We start from the raw sequence: 24,350 nt of genomic DNA on the forward strand, positions 1-24,350 counted from the left end.
ACATATAATAGTAACAGAAAAGTTTTACTTTTTGCATTAAGGTTCTGCCAAGAGACGAAGAGTCACGGATGAGCGAGAATTGCGTATTCCACTGGAGTATGGGTAGGTTACATAAGGACCTAGACAGTTTTTTCTTGTTTAAGGTGATTTTACTTACCTATGTATTTTTTATATCTTACCTGATGTTAAATATGAAATATTGTAGTTTTATTATTGCCCACTAGATGTCATCATATGAGACTGTTCACCTTACTCATAGCAGTGTCTTGTTTTACACCCTGCTGTGAAAAGGAATGTATTCACTTCATCACTGACTGCCAGACAACAGTTAGGGTCTTATTATTCTGCAGGATGAGAAAAAGCGAAAGAGAATCACCTCCATCACATTCTGCCAATAATCTTGCACCTTAAACCCGCAATGTAAATGATGCAGTAATCCAGCCCAGTTATGAGAAACCAACATTCCTATGGATACTTGTTACCAATAATTTGCCTGGTAGACAAAAATTGTAAATAGGTGGTAGGTTTATTATTTATGATAAGCGGGGAAGATTGTGGATGGCTGTGGATTAGAAGCCTTTAACAGTCAGTAGGTTTATGTGTATAGGGCAGTGGATTATGTGTATAGGGCAGTGGGTTATGTGTATAAGGCAGTGGGTTATGTGTATAGGGCAGTGGGTTATGTGTATAGGGCAGTGGGTTATGTGTATAAGGCAGTGGGTTATGTGTATAGGGCAGTGGGTTATGTGTATAAGGCAGTGGGTTATGTGTATAGGGCAGTGGGTTATGTGTATAGGGCAGTGGGTTATGTGTATAGGGCAGTGGGTTATGTGTATAGGGCAGTGGGTTATGTGTATAGGGCAGTGGGTTATGTGTATAAGGCAGTGGGTTATGTGTATAGGGCAGTGGGTTATGTGTATAGGGCAGTGGGTTATGTGTGTAAGGCAGTGGGTTATGTGTATAGGGCAGTGGGTTATGTGTAAAGGGCAGTGGGTTATGTGTATAAGGCAGTGGGTTATGTGTATAGGGCAGTGGGTTATGTGTATAAGGCAGCGGGTTATGTGTATAAGGCAGTGGGTTATGTGTATAGGGCAGTGGGTTATGTGTATAGGGCAGTGGGTTATGTGTATAGGGCAGTTGGTTATGTGTATAGGGCAGTGGGTTATGTGTATAGGGCAGTGGGTTATGTGTATAGGGCAGTTGGTTATGTGTATAGGGCAGTGGGTTATGTGTATAAGGCTGTGGGTTATGTGTATAAGGCAGTGGGTTATGTGTATAGGGCAGTGGGTTATGTGTATAGGGCAGTGGGTTATGTGTATAGGGCAGTGGGTTATGTGTATAGGGCAGTGGGTTATGTGTATAAGGCAGTGGGTTATGTGTATAGGGCAGTGGGTTATGTGTATAAGGCAGTGGGTTATGTGTATAGGGCAGTGGGTTATGTGTATAGGGCAGTGGGTTATGTGTATAAGGCAGTGGGTTATGTGTATAGGGCAGTGGGTTATGTGTATAAGGCAGTGGGTTATGTGTATAGGGCAGTGGGTTATGTGTATAGGGCAGTGGGTTATGTGTATAGGGCAGTGGGTTATGTGTATAGGGCAGTGGGTTATGTGTATAGGGCAGTGGGTTATGTGTATAAGGCAGTGGGTTATGTGTATAGGGCAGTGGGTTATGTGTATAGGGCAGTGGGTTATGTGTGTAAGGCAGTGGGTTATGTGTATAGGGCAGTGGGTTATGTGTATAGGGCAGTGGGTTATGTGTATAAGGCAGTGGGTTATGTGTATAGGGCAGTGGGTTATGTGTATAAGGCAGTGGGTTATGTGTATAGGGCAGTGGGTTATGTGTATAGGGCAGTGGGTTATGTGTATAGGGCAGTGGGTTATGTGTATAGGGCAGTGGGTTATGTGTATAGGGCAGTGGGTTATGTGTATAGGGCAGTGGGTTATGTGTATAAGGCAGTGGGTTATGTGTATAGGGCAGTGGGTTATGTGTATAAGGCAGTGGGTTATGTGTATAAGGCAGTGGGTTATGTGTATAGGGCAGTGGGTTATGTGTATAGGGCAGTGGGTTATGTGTATAGGGCAGTGGGTTATGTGTATAAGGCAGTGGGTTATGTGTATAGGGCAGTGGGTTATGTGTATAAGGCAGTAGGTTATGTGTATAGGGCAGTGGGTTATGTGTATAGGGCAGTGGGTTATGTGTATAAGGCAGTGGGTTATGTGTATAGGGCAGTGGGTTATGTGTATAGGGCAGTGGGTTATGTGTATAAGGCAGTGGGTTATGTGTATAGGGCAGTGGGTTATGTGTATAGGGCAGTGGGTTATGTGTATAAGGCAGTGGGTTATGTGTATAGGGCAGTGGGTTATGTGTATAGGGCAGTGGGTTATGTGTATAAGGCAGTGGGTTATGTGTATAAGGCAGTGGGTTATGTGTATAGGGCAGTGGGTTATGTGTATAAGGCAGTGGGTTATGTGTATAGGGCAGTGGGTTATGTGTATAAGGCAGTAGGTTATGTGTATAGGGCAGTGGGTTATGTGTATAGGGCAGTGGGTTATGTGTATAAGGCAGTGGGTTATGTGTATAGGGCAGTGGGTTATGTGTATAGGGCAGTGGGTTATGTGTATAAGGCAGTGGGTTATGTGTATAGGGCAGTGGGTTATGTGTATAGGGCAGTGGGTTATGTGTATAAGGCAGTGGGTTATGTGTATAGGGCAGTGGGTTATGTGTATAAGGCAGTGGGTTATGTGTATAGGGCAGTGGGTTATGTGTATAGGGCAGTGGGTTATATGTATAGGGCAGTGGGTTATGTGTATAGGGCAGTGGGTTATGTGTATAGGGCAGTGGGTTATGTGTATAAGGCAGTGGGTTATGTGTATAGGGCAGTGGGTTATGTGTATAGGGCAGTGGGTTATGTGTGTAAGGCAGTGGGTTATGTGTATAGGGCAGTGGGTTATGTGTATAGGGCAGTGGGTTATGTGTATAAGGCAGTGGGTTATGTGTATAGGGCAGTGGGTTATGTGTATAAGGCAGTGGGTTATGTGTATAGGGCAGTGGGTTATGTGTATAGGGCAGTGGGTTATGTGTATAGGGCAGTGGGTTATGTGTATAGGGCAGTGGGTTATGTGTATAGGGCAGTGGGTTATGTGTATAGGGCAGTGGGTTATGTGTATAAGGCAGTGGGTTATGTGTATAGGGCAGTGGGTTATGTGTATAGGGCAGTGGGTTATGTGTATAGGGCAGTGGGTTATGTGTATAAGGCAGTGGGTTATGTGTATAGGGCAGTGGGTTATGTGTATAGGGCAGTGGGTTATGTGTATAAGGCAGTGGGTTATGTGTAAAGGGCAGTGGGTTATGTGTATAAGGCAGTGGGTTATGTGTATAGGGCAGTGGGTTATGTGTATAAGGCAGTGGGTTATGTGTATAGGGCAGTGGGTTATGTGTATAAGGCAGTGGGTTATGTGTATAGGGCAGTGGGTTATGTGTATAGGGCAGTGGGTTATGTGTATAGGGCAGTGGGTTATGTGTATAAGGCAGTGGGTTATGTGTATAAGGCAGTGGGTTATGTGTATAGGGCAGTGGGTTATGTGTATAGGGCAGTGGGTTATGTGTATAGGGCAGTGGGTTATGTGTATAAGGCAGTGGGTTATGTGTATAGGGCAGTGGGTTATGTGTATAAGGCAGTGGGTTATGTGTATAAGGCAGTGGGTTATGTGTATAAGGCAGTGGGTTATGTGTATAGGGCAGTGGGTTATGTGTATAAGGCAGTGGGTTATGTGTATAAAACAGTGGGTTATGTGTATAGTGCAGTGGGTTATGTGTATAGGGCAGTGGATTATGTGTATAGGGCAGTGGGTTATGTGTATAGGGCAGTGGGTTATGTGTATAGGGCAGTGGGTTATGTGTATAGGGCAGTGGGTTATGTGTATAAGGCAGTGGGTTATGTGTATAAGGCAGTGGGTTATGTGTATAAGGCAGTGGATTATGTGTATAGGGCAGTGGGTTATGTGTATAGGGCAGTGGGTTATGTGTATAGGGCAGTGGGTTATGTGTATAGGGCAGTGGGTTATGTGTATAGGGCAGTGGGTTATGTGTATAAGGCAGTGGGTTATGTGTATAAGGCAGTGGGTTATGTGTATAAGGCAGTGGGTTACGTGTATAGGGCAGTGGGTTACGTGTATAGGGCAGTGGGTTACGTGTATAGGGCAGTGGGTTATGTGTATAAGGCAGTTGGTTATGTGTATAGGGCAGTGGGTTATGTGTATAGGGCAGTGGGTTATGTGTATAGGGCAGTGGGTTATGTGTATAGGGCAGTGGGTTATGTGTATAAGGCAGTGGGTTATGTGTATAGGGCAGTGGGTTATGTGTATAGGGCAGTGGGTTATGTGTATAAGGCAGTGGGTTATGTGTATAGGGCAGTGGGTTATGTGTATAGGGCAGTGGGTTATGTGTATAAGGCAGTGGGTTATGTGTATAGGGCAGTGGGTTATGTGTATAGGGCAGTGGGTTATGTGTATAGGGCAGTGGGTTATGTGTATAAGGCAGTAGGTTATGTGTATAAGGCAGTGGGTTATGTGTATAAGGCAGTGGGTTATGTGTATAGGGCAGTGGGTTATGTGTATAAGGCAGTGGGTTATGTGTATAAGGCAGTGGGTTATGTGTATAAGGCAGTGGGTTATGTGTATAGGGCAGTGGGTTATGTGTATAAGGCAGTGGGTTATGTGTATAGGGCAGTGGGTTATGTGTATAGGGCAGTGGGTTATGTGTATAGGGCAGTGGGTTATGTGTATAGGGCAGTGGGTTATGTGTATAAGGCAGTGGGTTATGTGTATAAGGCAGTGGGTTATGTGTATAAGGCAGTGGGTTATGTGTATAAGGCAGTGGGTTATGTGTATAGGGCAGTGGGTTATGTGTATAAGGCAGTGGGTTATGTGTATAGGGCAGTGGGTTATGTGTATAGGGCAGTGGGTTATGTGTATAAGGCAGTAGGTTATGTGTATAGGGCAGTGGGTTATGTGTATAGGGCAGTGGGTTATGTGTATAAGGCAGTAGGTTATGTGTATAGGGCAGTGGGTTATGTGTATAAGGCAGTGGGTTATGTGTATAAGGCAGTGGGTTATGTGTATAAGGCAGTGGGTTATGTGTATAGGGCAGTGGGTTATGTGTATAAGGCAGTGGGTTATGTGTATAGGGCAGTGGGTTATGTGTATAAGGCAGTGGGTTATGTGTATAAGGCAGTGGGTTATGTGTATAAGGCAGTGGGTTATGTGTATAGGGCAGTGGGTTATGTGTATAGGGCAGTGGGTTATGTGTATAGGGCAGTGGGTTATGTGTATAAGGCAGTGGGTTATGTGTATAGGGCAGTGGGTTATGTGTATAAGGCAGTGGGTTATGTGTATAGGGCAGTGGGTTATGTGTATAGGGCAGTGGGTTATGTGTATAGGGCAGCGGGTTATGTGTATAGGGCAGTGGGTTATGTGTATAGGGCAGTGGGTTATGTGTATAAGGCAGTGGGTTATGTGTATAGGGCAGTGGGTTATGTGTATAGGGCAGTGGGTTATGTGTATAGGGCAGCGGGTTATGTGTATAGGGCAGCGGGTTATGTGTATAGGGCAGTGGGTTATGTGTATAAGGCAGTGGGTTATGTGTATAGGGCAGTGGGTTATGTGTATAGGGCAGTGGGTTATGTGTATAAGGCTGTGGGTTATGTGTATAAGGCAGTGGGTTATGTGTATAAGGCAGTGGGTTATGTGTATAAGGCAGTGGGTTATGTGTATAAGGCAGTGGGTTATGTGTATAGGGCAGTGGGTTATGTGTATAAGGCAGTGGGTTATGTGTATAGGGCAGTGGGTTATGTGTATAGGGCAGTGGGTTATGTGTATAGGGCAGTGGGTTATGTGTATAAGGCAGTGGGTTATGTGTATAGGGCAGTGGGTTATGTGTATAGGGCAGTGGGTTATGTGTATAAGGCAGTGGGTTATGTGTATAGGGCAGTGGGTTATGTGTATAAGGCAGTGGGTTATGTGTATAAGGCAGTGGGTTATGTGTATAAGGCAGTGGGTTATGTGTATAGGGCAGTGGGTTATGTGTATAAGGCAGTGGGTTATGTGTATAGGGCAGTGGGTTATGTGTATAGGGCAGTGGGTTATGTGTATAAGGCAGTGGGTTATGTGTATAAGGCAGTGGGTTATGTGTATAGGGCAGTGGGTTATGTGTATAAGGCAGTGGGTTATGTGTACAAGGCAGTGGGTTATGTGTACAGGGCAGTGGGTTATGTGTATAGGGCAGTGGGTTATGTGTATAGGGCAGTGGGTTATGTGTATAAGGCAGTGGGTTATGTGTATAGGGCAGTGGGTTATGTGTATAGGGCAGTGGGTTATGTGTATAGGGCAGTGGGTTATGTGTATAAGGCAGTGGGTTATGTGTATAGGGCAGTGGGTTATGTGTATAAGGCAGTGGGTTATGTGTATAGGGCAGTGGGTTATGTGTATAGGGCAGTGGGTTATGTGTATAGGGCAGTGGGTTATGTGTATAGGGCAGTGGGTTATGTGTATAAGGCAGTGGGTTATGTGTATAGGGCAGTGGGTTATGTGTATAAGGCAGCGGGTTATGTGTATAAGGCAGTGGGTTATGTGTATAGGGCAGTGGGTTATGTGTATAAGGCAGTGGGTTATGTGTATAAGGCAGTGGGTTATGTGTATAGGGCAGTGGGTTATGTGTATAGGGCAGTGGGTTATGTGTATAAGGCAGTGGGTTATGTGTATAGGGCAGTGGGTTATGTGTATAAGGCAGTAGGTTATGTGTATAGGGCAGTGGGTTATGTGTATAGGGCAGTGGGTTATGTGTATAAGGCAGTGGGTTATGTGTATAGGGCAGTAGGTTATGTGTATAGGGCAGTGGGTTATGTGTATAAGGCAGTGGGTTATGTGTATAGGGCAGTGGGTTATGTGTATAAGGCAGTAGGTTATGTGTATAGGGCAGTGGGTTATGTGTATAGGGCAGTGGGTTATGTGTATAAGGCAGTGGGTTATGTGTATAGGGCAGTAGGTTATGTGTATAGGGCAGTGGGTTATGTGTATAAGGCAGTGGGTTATGTGTATAAGGCAGTGGGTTATGTGTATAAGGCAGTGGGTTATGTGTATAAGGCAGTGGGTTATGTGTATAGGGCAGTGGGTTATGTGTATAGGGCAGTGGGTTATGTGTATAGGGCAGTGGGTTATGTGTATAGGGCAGCGGGTTATGTGTATAGGGCAGTGGGTTATGTGTATAGGGCAGTTGGTTATGTGTATAAGGCAGTGGGTTATGTGTATAGGGCAGTGGGTTATGTGTATAGGGCAGTGGGTTATGTGTATAAGGCAGTGGGTTATGTGTATAGGGCAGTGGGTTATGTGTATAGGGCAGTGGGTTATGTGTATAAGGCAGTGGGTTATGTGTATAGGGCAGTGGGTTATGTGTATAGGGCAGTGGGTTATGTGTATAGGGCAGTGGGTTATGTGTATAGGGCAGTTGGTTATGTGTATAGGGCAGTGGGTTATGGGTATAAGGCAGTGTAAAATGTTCATTTATTATTTCCATACATTATACTGTTGCTGAGAGTTTCCTATTATAATCTGTATGCTAATTAGGCAGTTAGTGCACTAAAATAAAGGCTTGAGCATTCAGGGCACTACTACTCCTACCTGGATATTCACTGCCATTCCTGCATGGACTACTACCCTCTCCATGGTGTGAAGCAAGGAGCAACACTGGAAGAAGAATGAAGTGATTTAGACAGAAATAGCAGCTCTTTGTGGGTACAATCGGGGTACACCAACTGCCTCATTAGCATACAGATTAAACTGGGAATATCTTGGGAACTGGATATTCCACAAAAATATGTTGGAAATCACAGTGCTTTTTGCTACAACATGCTGCTAACAGATGATAACGCTTGGTGGAGTTGGTAGACCCCCTTTAATGTCACTGCTACTTACATGGTAAATACTATGGCAAATACTCTTGTTTCTAGCAATTGCTGAAGTCACAGTGGTTGACTCATATATAAACTTAATTTCTGTTTGGATACAATAATATATAATTGTGCAGCGTAGCCCTATATTGTCCAGGATAATTACATATGGCTGAGATTGGGCACAATATGAGGAAGGTGAATTAATTTCCATGTTATACAATCGATGATATATAGTTACTGGGAGCGAAGATGGACACGTCTGTAGTTGACTCGTCTGCTCCTTCATTAATTTGTGAAGATGTAAGGCTGAGTTATCTTCGCCTATGACCTGCTTTAGGTATGACACCTCTGCATCTTATGTAACGCTATGATTCATTTCCATAGCTGGCAACGAGAAACGAGATTAAAGAACGTCAGCGGGCGGCTGCAGGGAGAAGTCACTTATTTTGCCCCGTGTGGAAAGAAATTTCGGCAGTATCCAGAAGTTATGAAGGTAAAACTGTCTGGGAAATGAAGGAATAGGGGACACCCGTATCTGGTCAAGTTAGAGAGCAACTCCATATGTACATGTCTGTGCTGTGCTGTCTTGTTGGATATGGATGTATTATGTGTGAGTCTTTATCACTGCATACACCCTGAAGAGTATATTCATTACCTATGATCAATGGAGCCCCCCATATGTCTACGACTTGGGTCTGGTATTGCTGCTCATCTCCATAGAAGTGAATAAGGCTGAACTGCAATGCCAGGCGCAACCTGTGGACAGCTGTGGCGCTGTTCTGGGAAGAAAGCAGCCATCCTTTTCTAATATTTCAGAGAAAAACTACCAGAAATTGGTATTAAAGGGATTAGAAAATTGTTAATTATTGAATATTGATTAAACTCTGCTGAGAGTCTGAGTTGTTTTCACGGCCATAGGTCTGATAAGTGAAAAAAATAGCGCATGGGTGTAAAACACGGCTGTGTGCATGAAGCTAAAGATAAATGTTGGAAAACATTGATATTATCGCAGTGCAAACTTCCCAGATATTGTGGATACAGATATCCAAATGGTTTCATTACCCACAATGCACCACAGTACTTCATCCCAGTGTTATGGCAGTTTTGTGGTCCCATAGGGACACTTATACTCATGGTAACCAATCAGAATCCAGCTGTTATGTGTTTATCATAGTTAGAAACATAAACAAAGTGATCTGATTGGTTGCTATAAGGTCCAACGTTGCTATGATAAGACGGCGCTGCCGGAGACACTTGGAGGAAGAAGTATAATCTGGGGGGTACAGGTAAAGAAACGCGATATATAGGTGGCTCTAACCCTCAGCAGAGAAACTATACTATATATATGCATCAAAGTAACATAGGATTTTTGGTAGTTTTTCTTAATATAAGGCCGCCCTTCATATTACATATATATCTAAAAACAGATATTGTGCTATAGTTCTCAGAGGCCTTATAGCTAAATAAACAGATGTATTCACGGGGAACTACAAGTCCCAGCAAACACAGGGGAGAGCCGTAACTATGACCTCAAGTATGATGGCTGCCTATCTAATAAAACAGGTAGGATATACATTCATAGGCTGCAGTCCAGTTTTTCACTGAATCAGAGAATCCAGACCAGTAACAAACTAAGGGCTCATTCACACGGTCGTTCCAGGGGACGTACATGCGGCCGCAAATATACGTCCCCATAGACGGCAATGGTGGCACATGTGTGCCACCGATCAGCGCCGTACACCGCAAAAAGATAGAGCATGCTCTATCTTTTTACGAGTGTGCGGCCGTGCGCCGCTGTTTCCTATGGAGGGATGAGGGGGTCACCTCCTCCTCCTCTCCAGCTCACGGCTTGTGAATGTACCCTAAACTGGCTCCAGTGTAGAGGTAGTAGCTACACCTGGGCCCTGGTGCCAGAGGGCGCCCATAGGTCCTTTGGGTACATAAGTAGCCTCCATAATAGCCTGGGGCACACTACCATATTGGCAAAGTGTGGCCAGATCCAAAACTCCACAGAGGTCCATGACACCCGAGCCCGGTGACAGGCAGACACATTGTACATTTTTGAGCATGTCCTGTTTATGCACTGATTTGAAGTAAGGCTGCTCAACTTTCGATTTGGAGTGGAGGGTGAAGAGTGCTCACCCCCCTTTTCCACGTGCTTTGCCCTTGTTATGGCCTGGTGAAAAACACAGTCATGTGTATGAGGCTTTAGCATTAAAGGTGTTTTCCTGGGACTAAAATATTGATGACCTATCCTTACCTGAGGATCAGACACTCACCATCAGATCAGTGAGTGTCTGACTTTCGGTCACCCTACTGATCAACCTTCATTCAGAGTCACCTCGGCATCCCAGACCTGGGACCGAGATACAATACTAAGCAATGCAAATTCTCTAAACATTGGCAATATCAAACACACATTGATCAGTCTTCAAATTTGGCAGGTTCACCCGAACTGTTCACACATTTTGCAATGGATTTCCGTGACAAATCCGTGACAAAATTCTTCTCCCATTTAAATCTAATGGAGGCAACCAAGTGGCCACACCCAGAATCTGCGTGTATTCTGTTTGGTCAGTGTGAACTGACCCTAAAGCCTGCTTCCCACAAGCGGGGTTTGGTCAAGCTACCTCTCTCCATTCACTTGCGAGATTGACTTTAGTGAACCCTAGAATCACTGAACAGACTTGTTGAGCTCAATTCAATGATTCCAGGTTCTTCTTTTTGCTTTACTGAATATAGGAATTTCAAATTAGCAATTGAGCCTGAGGGGATCCGGGCTCCATAGCTGTTAATTGAGCCTGGCTGGCTCATTTGCATAATTTGTATAGCCTATTTTTCTAAAAACAAATGCATTAGAAGCTAAAAGAAGAGTTTATCCTACCAGAGGGGGCACAAACCACCATCTAAGTGTGCTTGGTTTACAACCCTTCATCCTGGTGGTAGATTCCCTTTTAAAGGATTTTCCCATGAAACACAGGATAGGGCCTAACTTGCAGATTGATGGGGGTCTCAGTAATGAGACCCCCAAAGATCACGAGAACGAGACCCCCACTGATCAGCAAGTTAGGCCCTATCCTGGATAGGACCTAACTTGTTTTGTGGAAAAACCGTTTAAGGTGTATGGCAACCTATGAACTCATGGAGTAACGGGTCTATGTTAGTGTCACACAACGACTTACATAAACTGAAGGAACCTGCGCAGCTAAGGCCTCATGCACACAAGTGTACATGGTGGACAGCAGCTACCTCATGCCTGCCATAGAGGTGCATTTTTGGTGCATGGGACCCCAAAATACAGGGCTATTCCTTTTCCTATTCCTTCACTGGTTTTGCAGCAAGGCCACAAACAGTTTTTGCACAAGGCCTAAATATAATATTAGGGGCCCTCTTCTGGGATCTCCACCAATCAAAATAGAAGTATACTCAATACTCCCCTGTATGTCACATTGTAGTCCAAATAAGTTTGGTTCTGTGTTCCATCCTGTCCTGTATATGTGGGTAAATGCGGAAACCCTCCAGCCTTAGTGTTACTGTGTGTGTGACTGGGAGAAGGGCAACAGACTGTGAAATCCTGAAGTGAAAAAATCTGTGATTTTTTCAGTATCTCAGCAGAAATGGAATAATGGATATCACAAGGGACAATTTCAGCTTCAGTGCAAAAATAAGAGTGGGGGACTTCTATGAAGCCAGAGAAGGACCACAGGTATCCCCTTACAAACACATAGTTCTAGTATAAATGTAGGCAAAAAGTCATATTTCATAGAAATCTGCCTTTTAACCTGCTGCTCATTGTCACTGTCCCCTCCGAGCTGAACCATCTGCAGATGTTGGTGTTGTAAACCAGGTGATCGGCTAACATCACACTTTTTAGGGATAATTTTACCGTTCTTTACCGTTTTTACAATTTCTGGATTGATCGGCTCAGAGGGGACACTGCTCATGTATTGGAGTATAAGCTTAGTCGTGTGACATTGTGATACATGACGTAGTATCACAATCTCTTCCGCTTGTCCATGTGTGTAGTAGAATGTGCCGTTCTTTGTGTGTCTTTAGTAATGTTTTGTGTCTATGTTTTCTTTGGTGTTTGCAGTTTTGTTATGTACCTTTAATAATAAGAAATGGCGTCAAATGTATTTTTTGATGTGAAAAATATTTTATTTTAAATTATTTATAAAAGTCTCCATTACATTATAATGGCCTATAGGCAGTAGCATAAATATCCATAGCAAATATCCTTTCTTATTGCTGCAACCTCTTCCCTTGGTCTGGCTTGATTATTCACCTTAAAGGGAAGTTCTAATTTATCTGGGATGGTGGGATATGAAAAGCTACTTAGGCTTGTGGTGCCCATGACACAGTGTCCACTCCATCTGTCCTCACTCCTTACTGGTCACACAAGCTGGTATGGTCATGTCACTGTCCTAACTTTTTTGACTGTGGCCAACGTCCAACTTGAACCCCAACCTGTTCCATTTTCTAAGACCCATTAGTTTCTTCAGTAAACAGAGAAGCTGGAATGGTCAGATCACAGCTCAACGTCTAAGTCGTCTCTAGCTTTTTCCATACTTTTTCCATACTGCTTCGGATTCTGTGACCGACAAAAACAGGAATGGTCAGGTCAAAGCTGGACGTCTCCATCCTAGATTTTGTCATGCAACCTCTAACATTTCAGTTCCAACCTGACTGGTTCGTCTTCTTCGACCATTCTACCCCATCACTGTTCACATCAGTCACAAAAACTGTAATGGTCAGGTCACAGCTGGACATCTCCATCCTAGATATTGTCACAGAACCTCCGGCACTTCAGCCCCAACCTGACACAACACAACACAAAAACTGACCACTGCTCAACATCTCCATACTAGTGCAAATCCTTTGTTGCAATACCATACACTACGTATGGTCATGAGCGTAGCTGATCTTAGAAGCAAGTAACACCAGACATCCCCTTTAAGTAATCCACTAGTGACTGGGTTTGGAAGAAGCTAATTTATTTAATTTAAGTTGTTAAAAAAAAAAAAGTGAAAATTAAGAATTTTATGTAATAGGACTATACAATTAGCAGGTGGCATATGCATGCGGATTTTAATGTGTATGATAATTACTTGCAATATCTCGTTGGGTCATATATTAGGATAAGACTTGAGCTTTTCCTAGTGAAAGAGACTGCCATTGCGAAAACATTGAAATATCCATAATTGCCTGTTACATAAGTTTATGCTTTTCATGTATCTATGGAGCAGATGGTGCACGTCGTACGAGCCATGCATGGAGGTTTTATTGAATATAAACAAGCATCTGTTGGGAGCATCGATGGAGTATAGGGCCCCTTCTGCGCGCATTCCCTTCCATCCTGGTACTGGATAACCCCATGTGTATCACCCATAGCCATGTGGGAGTTCTAGCCAACTTGGCACCTAACTCTCTTCCAGACCTTAAAAAGTTTTGAAAACAATTGGACTTCCGGTATTGCATAGCGGCTAGTAAATCAAAGTCCCTGTAATAGTGAACATAATCCCTTAGATCTCAGACCCTATAAATAGCGTTGATGCCATTTCTTCCGATTCCTACACTTTTCATTACAATTAATAACATTCGGTCAACAGACTCAATTACTCGGTGTACTCTACTCCGCTGGGTCCCCCATATAAGGGGCATCATGAAATGGTTTATTGAGATTTCTTAGAAGTTGGAAAAACGCTGGAGGATCTGACAAGGAACTATCAGAATAATAAGAGGCAAAACTAAAGAAGATATATTGAAGACATCTAAGCGAAACGGAAGCTTTAAAGATGGATGCAGCGCCTTTGATTCCGGTCCTGATTAGAAGGCTACTAGGGGGAAGATGATAGGAGTTCACGTTTTGATCTTCAGTTTATAGTTTGTGAGCGGCATCGTTAGTGGCTTGGCTTATTACTGCCGAGACCTTGTAAAGTAGAAGAAGTTGAGTTCTGCCTTCTTGCATCCTTCTTAGCAGAACCGGTACGCTCAGAACATATTCCATTCATCTTACAATGACACAGTAGGATAGTTTCTTGGTTAGAGACTAGCGAGTTGTTGTGGTCATTTAAAGTGATTGGTTTTGACCATGCAGAACCGCTGAAAGTGTTAGGTCAACTACCTGAGAGGGATCTACTATCTACATTGATGTATTTTCCAGTATAGTAGTACTGGGAGAATAGTATCACACTTCTATGTGCTGTGCTGTAAGGCTCCTCCCCTGTGCTCTGAGTAAAAGCAGTAGAAGGCTTCTGGTTGAATACTAAAGAAGAATGAAAGAGATGAAAGGAGTAGCCATGGAACAGAACAGTTAGGTAAGAGCACACCAATGAGACAACCTCCACCAGTCTCAAACCATATGGTTTGAAGGACCAACAGGGTTCCCCATTATTGACAACAGTTGAGGTCTTCTGGGCAGATATCTACTGATATCTATTTAGTGCGGATAGGAAGTTAGTTGTAAACCAAGCAACCTAACAATTTTTTGGAAGTACTGCGAACAACGCCGACATCCAAGCATGACCATTTTCGGGCAAGTGATGCCCAATAAATAAAAAGATTGAGAGGTTGTAGACTTCTCTTGAAATATAAGATAATTGGACTATGCTAATGGTGAACATAAACCTGTTCAATGATAGGACCATTAATAGATACGGGAGACCAGCAGGATGATTATCATTGACGCACATATTATGGGGGTAGAGAAGACAACTCAGCCGACAGCTCCTTAGACATTGACTAGAGATAAAACCTTTCATGTCCAAGCTGCAGTATATTACTCATGACTTTAGATGTCGGACGACCATCTGCCAGCCATATGGACACGGAGGAAAGTCACCAAGATCTGCAGACTATTATTTATTGACTACGAGTAGCTCATATTAAAGGGGGTTGCCCATGAAAGAAAGTTCTCAAATTTCAATCCCCTAGTGATGTTTACAATAAAAATAATTTGTAACATCTTTACTTTACAATTTTACTCAGTTTTATTGCTGTTTTAGCTCCTATTACTCAGTGATGGTTAGTGTAAAATTCCAGAGTGTGGGTGGGGACTCTCTAAGCAGTCACATTATGATCCCTCTAGTGCTGTGAGATGCTGTGTGCTGGCAATATGCGTAGATGATCAGGGTACAGGTTTATCTACACTTTTATTTAGCTTCTGAATATTCACTAGTATTTTATACAGAGAAAAAGAGAGATGAAACAGATCTGAGATGATGAGATCCATGAAAAGGATATAACACACAATGACACACTGTCAGCACTGCTATATCTTAGCCACACACACACACACACAATCTCCTTCCCGTGCTATGAAAAAAATATTAATGAGAAGAATCTGCCCTGCCTGGCCCTAAGTCAGAAAATTTATGGTCAGATCCAGGCACAACCAAAATTGTGTACACCAGGACTGATAGAGACAGGTTGGAATTATATCTGTAAAAATGCTGTATTTTTGTTAATAACAGTGGATTAGATAATGTGTTATTTTGTTATCCTGAGTGTATTTAAATTGGTATTCCCATCACAGCAAATCAATGTTATTGTTTGTATTCTAAAAAGTTATAACATTTTCCAATATACTTTCTGTAACAATTCCTGACAGTTTTCTAGATCTCTGCTTGCTGTTCATCTATAGAAAGCTTCTATGTTTACTTCCAGTGGTCAGAACTCTGGTCGTGGTCACACAGGTGCACGACTCATTATATATTACACAGTTCTGCTTATTCTCTGTGACATAACGAGGTTTCTGTTCACTGGAAGTAAGCATAGAAGCTTTCTATAGAATGACAGCTAGAAGAGATCTAGGAAATCATGAGGAATTGATACAGAAAGTATATTGAAATATTGTATTACTTTTTATCATAAAAAATTAACATTAATTTGCTGAAATGGGAATACTCCTTTAAGAATCTTGTCTTCTTGTGAATACCTCTTTAAGGGTGACCAGGGTCAGGATTCAAAACGTGTGTAGAGAAACCTACTGTAGGGTGATAGTTCTCACCAATACTGTGTAGACATATGAGACCTCTTCAGGTCAAAAGACCTGGTGTGTTTTCTTTTTGTGCAGTACATAGTAATAAGTTATTATGTGCAATATTTGCATTTTCAGCATGTTGTGCCTTAAAAGGTTACTCCTAATTTGTAAAGTCTCTTGCAATGTACGACTCACAGTCCTTAATTTTAATAGGAACTGTGTAATGCACCATTCTCTTTCCACAGCCAAGAGATAACACTGACCCATCATTACATCACTACTGACAATAGATGATGTCACAGCTTATCTCCTCCTCCCTGTACAATGACCTCTATATAGATAACACTGACCCATCATTACATCACTACTGACAATAGATGATGTCACAGCTTATCTCCTCCTCCCTGTACAATGACCTCTATATAGATAACACTGACCCATCATTACATCACTACTGACAATAGATGATGTCACAGCTTATCTACTCCCCCTCCCTGTACAAAGACCCCTATATAGATAAAACTGACCCATCATTACATCACTACTGACAATAGATGATGTCACAGCTTATCTTCTCCCCCTCCATGTACAATGACCTCTATATAGATAACACTGACCCATCATTACATCACTACTGACAATAGATGATGTCACAGCTTATCTTCTCCCCCTCCATGTACAATGACCTCTATATAGATAACACTGACCCATCATTACATCACTACTGACAATAGATGATGTCACAGCTTATCTGCTCCCCCTCCCTGTACAATGACCCCTATAGAGATAAAACTGACCCATCATTACATCACTACTGACAATAGATGATATCACAGCTTATCTCCTCCCCCTCCCTGTACAATGACCTCTATATAGATAGTACTGACCCATCATTACCTCACTACTGACAATAGATGATGTCACAGCTTATAACCTCCCCTCCCTGTACAATGACCTCTATATAGATACCACTGACTCATCATTACATCACTACTGACAATAGATGATGTCACAGCATATCTCCTCCTCCCTGTACAATGACCTCTATATAGATACCACTGACCCATCATTACACCACTACTGACAATAGATGGTCACAGCTTATCTCCTCCTCCCTGTACAATGACCTATATATAGATAGTACTGACCCATCATTACATCACTACTGACAATAGATGATGTCACAGCTTATCTCCTCCTCCTCCTTGTACAATGACCTCTATATAGATAACACTGACCCATCATTACATCACTACTGACAATAGATGATGTCACAGCTTATCTCCTCCCTCTCCCTGTACAATGACCTCTATATAGATAACACTGACCCATCATTACATCACTACTGACAATAGATGATGTCACAGCTTATCTCCTCCCCCTCCCTGTACAATGACCTCTATATAGATAACACTGACCCATCATTACATCACTACTGACAATAGATGATGTCACAGCTTATCTCCCCCTCCCTGTACAATGACCTCTATATAGATAACACTGACCCATCATTACATCACTACTGACAATAGATGATGTCACAGCTTATCCCCTCCCCTCCCTGTACAATGACTTCTATATAGATAACACTGACCCATCATTACATCACTACTGACAATAGATGATGTCACAGCTTATCTCCCCCTCCCTGTACAATGACCTCTATATAGATAACACTGACCCATCATTACATCACTACTGACAATAGATGATGTCACAGCTTATCTCCTCCCCCTCCCTGTACAATGACCTCTATATAGATAACACTGACCCCTTATTACATCACTACTGACAATAGATGATGTCACAACTTATCTCCTCCCCTCCCTGTACAATGTCCTCTATATAGATAACACTGACTCATAGTTACATTACTACCCGCGATGGATGATGTCATAACGTATCTCCTCTCCCTCCATGTGATGTCCTGTGGTCCTGTAAAGCATATCACTAATTGTTGTAAAGATAGCAAGATGGTCGCCCCCAAGATCATGCACAGAAAATAAGTTTAAATTATCTTCAGACAGAAAAATATTCAAATGAGAAAAAAAACTGAATTGTTTCAGAATATTAAAAATATATGTGATACATTTACAAGACTTAAAGGGAATGCAGGACATTTTGTATTCCCGTTATTGCATACAGATCACAGTAAATACATACAGGACACCGGAATCACTTCGCATTTTTATGTCCTGCTAATTCAGTGAAAAAGAACAAGTCACTGAACACTAATTAACTGCGTAGACAAATCTTATTTAGGAAACACAAGTCAGCTCCCCTGTGCGTTACCATTCAGCGCACAAATTCATAAAGTGGAAATTAAACGGAGGAAAAAAATTATATGATAACAGGTTAACTAAAAATAAAGAATAACAAAAATAGGACTGGGCCAATATTGTAACCAAGAGGTGACATTTTTTTGAGAGGAGAATTTATTTTTGTACAGATCACATATGATTGTCAAATTTTTGGTTGGATATTTCCTATATTTGGTTGTGCACGATCACACTGAGGTGCTAACCGCACAATGACCGGGTGCCACAGACGCCAATGGAGACCGATATGTGGATGCATATCGGTTCACATTGGGGCACATTTACTTACCCAGTCCTGTCGCAATCCCCGCTGTGCGTTCCCCGATGATCATGGGCTCCAGCGCGATTCACCAAGATCGTGCGCCCGATTTCCTGCATGTGTCGCTTCCCCGCTCAGGTCTGACAGAGTTCACCTTCTTCCTGGTGTATGTAAGTGCATTGTCTTGCGACACAATTTAAATGTTAAATCCCGCACTCAGTCCGAATCCGTCGGAACGTCCAACGGCCCGCATGAAAGCCAGCGCGATTGCGCCAAAATCCGATTGTGTGTGCCACAACAGCCTTTTAAATGCGGCGCAATTTGGTAATCGTTGCAGAGTTTGTGTGGTCTGCGAACCCTTAGTAAATGAGCCCCATTACGTTCGTGTGATACCCAGTATCTGTATGTTACTACCAAAATTTGTTCGCTTACAGTGGGCATCAATGACGTCCTGACCTCTAACATGCTCCTTGTGTAGCATTGGTTCCAGGCTGCAGTAGGCACACGGCTGTGGTTGGGGGTAAACGGGAGCATGGAGAGAGGTGAGTATAATAGGTTTATTATTTAACCCCCCCCCCAGTTTTGTCAAAGTAGGGCCAAAAACCAGGCAAAGATATCTGTTGCACTCTATGCATTTTTTTTAGAAAAAGTTATTAATAACTTTTTTATTTCCCTTATTTTTTTTGCGTCAAGAGACATTTAAAATGGGGACATTTTATCTGTATAAACCTTACTTTGTTTTATGATTTAGGATAAAGCCTTTAAAAGAAATCTTCTTTCCAGATGAAGGATTGTAAACCAAGCGCACTTACATACTGGTGTATGCCCCCTCTTCTTTAAGCTTTTTGTGCCCTTGTTTTTAAGAACACAAGATTTGAAAAATTATGCAAATAAGCCTGAGGGATCCAGACTCCATTAACAGCTATGGAGCCTGGAGCCCCTCAGCCTTATTTGCATCATTTTTAAAGCCTTCTTTTGTAAAAACAAGGACATGATAAGCTAATTGAAGAGTGAGCGGATCCTTCCAGAAGGGGCACACACCAGCATGTAAGTGCGCTTGGTTTACAATCCTTCATCCTGGTGGTAGATTTCATGGGTTTTCCATAAATATCTAAAAGATCCAGGGGGCCGGTGTCAGTAACAATAAATAGAACCCATATTTACTCCGCTGTGGCTCCCGCTTCCTGTGTCGATCTGGTACTGTTTTGGGTTTTGGGGCCTGTGCCAGGACAGACGTTTCAGGGGGCTTCATCCAATCAGTGGCCTCTTCAGGAATTCCCCTGAATTGTGGCCGTTTATTGGATGAAGCAGGTCCCATAGCCCTGAGAACTTCTGGTTTGCCGGAGTGACATGGAAACTGGTTTCTTGCTTCGGCCGCACCTATGCCAATAAAATATTTGGCAGCTCCTAGTACTCGACGATCAGAATAAATCTAGTTTCCATAACCCTTGATGATGATATGTTCAGGAGAGGCTTTGGATGTAAATGTCAAAGCAGGTATTATTTATTGGACTGCTGGAGCCATAGAGAATAAATAGTGGTATTCCAAATTTGTGAGAATAGTTGTGCCGATCTCTTCTAGAGATTAGAGGACCCTTGGATAAGCCATAGGCAGCCTGACTGGATTCACTACATGGTACATTGTTAAAGCACAAATCACACTTTTTATTATATATATATACAGTGTTTACGTGAAAATTTACAAAGGAACATTAACTATTGAATACAACAATCCTTTCCAGTATATTTTACATATAAGATGAAAAGTTGCCTGCTGCAATAAAGCAAAAACCTGAGCTGTATCTGTATGTGCCGGTAGATGTGGAGGCCACGGGGCTCTCCTATGGTCATACTCATCCCTCTTCATTTCATTTTAAGGGCCTGCAATGGTGTCTTCTAAACGAGGAAGAAATCGTCCCACGTATAAGAGCAATGGAAGGGCGCAGGGGGCGTCCGCCTAATCCTGAGAGGCAGCTGGCTAGAGAGGAAACAAGGATGAGGCGCAGGAAAGGAAGACCCCCAAATGTTGGAAACCCCGATTTTGCTGTGAACGATGAAGCCAAGCTCTTAAGAAAGCTCCAAGCGCAAGGTAAGTGTTTTTAAATTTAGCTCCCTCAAATACTATGTTAAAGGTACGCATATGTAATATTTACCCTTGTGTGTGATACCATACGTTGCATTCAGGGATTACACTTGTCACACCATATAGTGACCCGCCACAAATATGTCAGCATTGCTGCTAATTTTTTAAAACAAAAATTAAACCCTAAACCTGTATTGTGCCATAGAGTAGCCAGAAAAGGAATTCATAACTGCATAAATCATTCCTATAGATAGTCCATGCAGTGCCTCCATAAAAAGTGGTACAAACCAGGATCATCTTCTGGTTAGATTTACCCATAATATGATCCAGAGATCAGATACAGCCCATCCTCCCAAAACTGTTAAAAAAAAAAGTAAATAGGAGGTCATCACACACACTTCAGACTGTTTTGGCATCCCCAGGATACAGATACAGTTTGAAGCTACGGCATAGAGCAATAGGCTTCTTGTTTTGCCATTCGGTTCAGTTTATTTCGGGTCCCCCCCACCACCACCACCATACGAAAGTTTGCTCAGAGACCCAGTATATCCAGTCTACCTCTGCTGGTTTGTTTCGTTTGCACAGATATTGCAGGCTGGCCTGATGATATCACTTACTACTACTTACTACTACTTACTACTGATGATATCATAGTATCATAGTTTATATGGTTGAAAAAAGACACATGTCCATCAAGTTCAACCAAGGAAGGGAAGGGATTGGATGAGGAAGGGATTTAGGGGAAACAATTCTATATAACATAACCATCAATGTTATTTAGGTGTAAAAAGGCATCTAGACCCTTCTTGAAGCTCTCTGCTGTCCCTGCTGTGACCAGCGCCTGAGGCAGGCTATTCCACAGATTCACAGTTCTCATAGTAGAAAAGCCCTGTCGCCTCCGGTGATTAAACCTTGTTTTCTCCAGACAGAGACAGTGCCCCCTTGTCTTTTGATTTGATTAAATCTGAAACAACTTACCACCATATTTTTTGTATGGACCATTCATATATCTTATGCTTTACTAACTGTATACGGATGTATGGATATGTCACCGTGCCATCTTCTTTTGTGGTTTACAGAAATCGCCAGACAAGCCGCACAAATAAAACTTCTGCGGAAGCTTCAGAAACAAGAGCAAGTACGAGCGGCAAAAGAAGCAAAGAAACAGCAGGGTACAAATACATAGAGCTTTTCTGTTTCCTGTTTCAACCTATTTCATTGTAAACTTCTCCGCTAAACGTTACTGTATTTGTGTTCCAGCTATTATGGCTGCAGAGGAGAAGCGGAAGCAAAAGGAGCACATAAAGATGATGAAGCAACAGGTAAAATCATCTCACTTATTACATTTTGTCAAAAAAAGAATAGCAATGAATGTAAAGACTTTTTCTCCCAGCAAAATGACAGACCCTTACCCTTAAAAATCAGTGGTAAATCTGCATGTAGTTCAAACAGATTCACAGCAGATTTCAGTCTATATTTAAAGGGAACCTGTCAGCAACAATAAGCATATACAGTCATCTTACAAGCTTCCAAACAATCAGCCTGTTGGGTCTTGGCATTGCTGCAGCATCCTAAAATAGACTTTTATTCTCCCTGGTCATTCTCAGTATAAAGTCACAGAGTGGGGGGTAGCTCAAGCCTGAAGTCAAGCTCTCTCGGCTCCCTCTAACAATACTTCCTATGAAGTCTGTCTCACTGTGAAATCTTGTTCATGCGCTGTGTGTATAGTATCATCTGCCTGAATCACAGAGTGAGATACTTCACAGGCGGAGGCGAGTGGAGATGAGGTGGTGAGAGCGAATGGAGGCGTGAAGAGAGCTTGACTTCAGGCTTGAGCTCCCGGCCTTTGTGACTTTAAAGTGAGGACCACCAGAGGGAATAAAAGTTTTAGTCATTGCAGAAGTGCCAAATTCTAAAATGCGGATGGAAGGTTATACAATGCTGTATAAGGTAGTTGTTCAGGTTTTATATGATTGTTGCTGCTGACAGGTTCCCTTTAACAAGCCCCCATTCTCCTTTCCCTTATACAGTTACCCTTCAGGGTTTATAGCAATAAAAACATCACCTCATCATGGACATTCAGACACCAAAAAGACATCTTCATAAATAATAAGTATTTGTTACAACTAGAAATAAAATGAGATATAAACTAGTAAAACAAGTCAATCAGCGCGACATTCAATAGGTTTAAGGTACAAACCAAAACCAGAGACAAAGATTAATGGAAACTGGAGCAGTGTTAATTCATAAAGCTGTGCCGATCCCACAGCCGCCGATGCCGACATCAATCACACAAGCTCATGTCAAGCAAAGGATGTCGTCTATATACCCCTAGGGATACCAGAGTCAGACGGCTCCTTATAGGACATTTGTCTTAAAGCTAATGGAAAATTGTATATTTACATCACTACCCACTTCAAGTCCCTATTAGACAGCATTGCACGGACTGGGAAGACCGGGCGACAGTCCTTATGGAAGCTATAATGGCCGATGTATTGGTTTCTATGAAAACTTTATCATGAGCCTATAGTGGTGTTGGATTTTTCTAAAATTTAAGAATAATTTTTGGAATTTTTTTGTTATATTTTTTTTATATGCTGTAAATAGAGATTTATATGTGTATATTATAACTTACAATGTTCATTCCCAACCATTAGGAAAAAATCAAGAGAATTGAACAGATCCGGATGGAAAAAGAACTGCGCGCCCAACAAATCCTAGAGGTATTAGGGAGTATCTGCCGCTTTCTACTGCACTGCATATTTTTTAATAATAATATTTTTTATGACTTTCTGTGATTTGCACTTCCTTGAAAGGTGTCAATGTTGCATGATGGTGCTTAAAGGAAACCTACCATTTAGAATGGCAGGGGTAAGCTGTAAGTACCGAGCACTGATCGTGCGCGCGCCTACATAGGAAATACCGGATATGTTGCGCGCGCACGATCGTGCGCACGCAGCGCCGAAGCCTCTTCTTCTATAAAGTTTAAAAAGTGTTAAAACCGTGATACCGCAGTTTATAACACTAACGAAAGTAAGTACCGGCACCAGCTCACCCTGAGCTGGTGCTCGGTACTTACAGCTTACCCCTGCCATTCTAACTGGTAGGTTTCCTTTAAAGTACATGACAGATGATGGTATATACTTCAGTGCTTATTTTGCTGTATACATTATTATATGCCCTATGGTGCCCCGTGAAGCAGGACACAAATTATTTTCTTTAGGCTTCTGACCCTGTTGCAGTGAAATTTGGGAAATATAGAGGCACAGTAAGTTCCATAGACGTCTACTATGCATTAATTAGTGGAATTGCATGTATATTTTTAAAGTAATATCTATTTTATAATATGTGTTTAAACCAGCAGGGGGGCAATTACATGGGTCGTCCACTTTTTAACCAATAAAAGGTTTGATTTGTGTAATGGTAAACTATGCAATTTTCCAGTGTACTTAGTCAGTGGCGTAACTAGGAAAGACAGGGCTCCTTAGCAGGCTACTGTATGGGGTCCCCCTTCCCACTTAAAACATGCAAGTTACAATCACATATAAATACACTCATGTGCACACACAACATATACATACATACAGTGCCATATGCAACATACTCACATACAGTGTATACAGACACCATATACACATCACAGATACTGCATATATACATCACAGTATATGTTATATACATATTATGCTGTACAATGTGCATTATACGTATATAATGGTGCACTTCCTCCATTCTTTATTGTGTCAGGTCGGATGACAGGGCCC

The 24,350-nt window shown here is 42.3% G+C and overlaps 1 protein-coding gene across 24 annotated transcripts in view; it reads left to right on the top strand.

The window, feature by feature from the left end:
- BAZ2B (bromodomain adjacent to zinc finger domain 2B) overlaps positions 1-24,350 on the top strand; it is a 270,525-nt gene that overhangs the window by 215,424 nt on the left and 30,751 nt on the right. For 15 of the 24 annotated variants that reach the window (XM_072121914.1, XM_072121912.1, XM_072121913.1 and 12 more), the window contains 7 exons: positions 42-102; positions 8,330-8,438; positions 11,550-11,651; positions 20,382-20,592; positions 21,666-21,758; positions 21,847-21,908; positions 23,244-23,309. In XM_072121914.1, the coding sequence (XP_071978015.1) occupies positions 42-102; positions 8,330-8,438; positions 11,550-11,651; positions 20,382-20,592; positions 21,666-21,758; positions 21,847-21,908; positions 23,244-23,309 (704 nt within the window). The remainder of the gene's footprint in view (positions 1-41; positions 103-8,329; positions 8,439-11,549; positions 11,652-20,381; positions 20,593-21,665; positions 21,759-21,846; positions 21,909-23,243; positions 23,310-24,350) is intronic. The other 9 variants (XM_072121925.1, XM_072121927.1, XM_072121934.1 and 6 more) reach the window with 1 other exon arrangement.

Source organism: Engystomops pustulosus, chromosome 8 (genome assembly GCF_040894005.1).
Source record: "Engystomops pustulosus chromosome 8, aEngPut4.maternal, whole genome shotgun sequence".
Taxonomy (NCBI): Eukaryota; Metazoa; Chordata; class Amphibia; order Anura; family Leptodactylidae; genus Engystomops; species Engystomops pustulosus.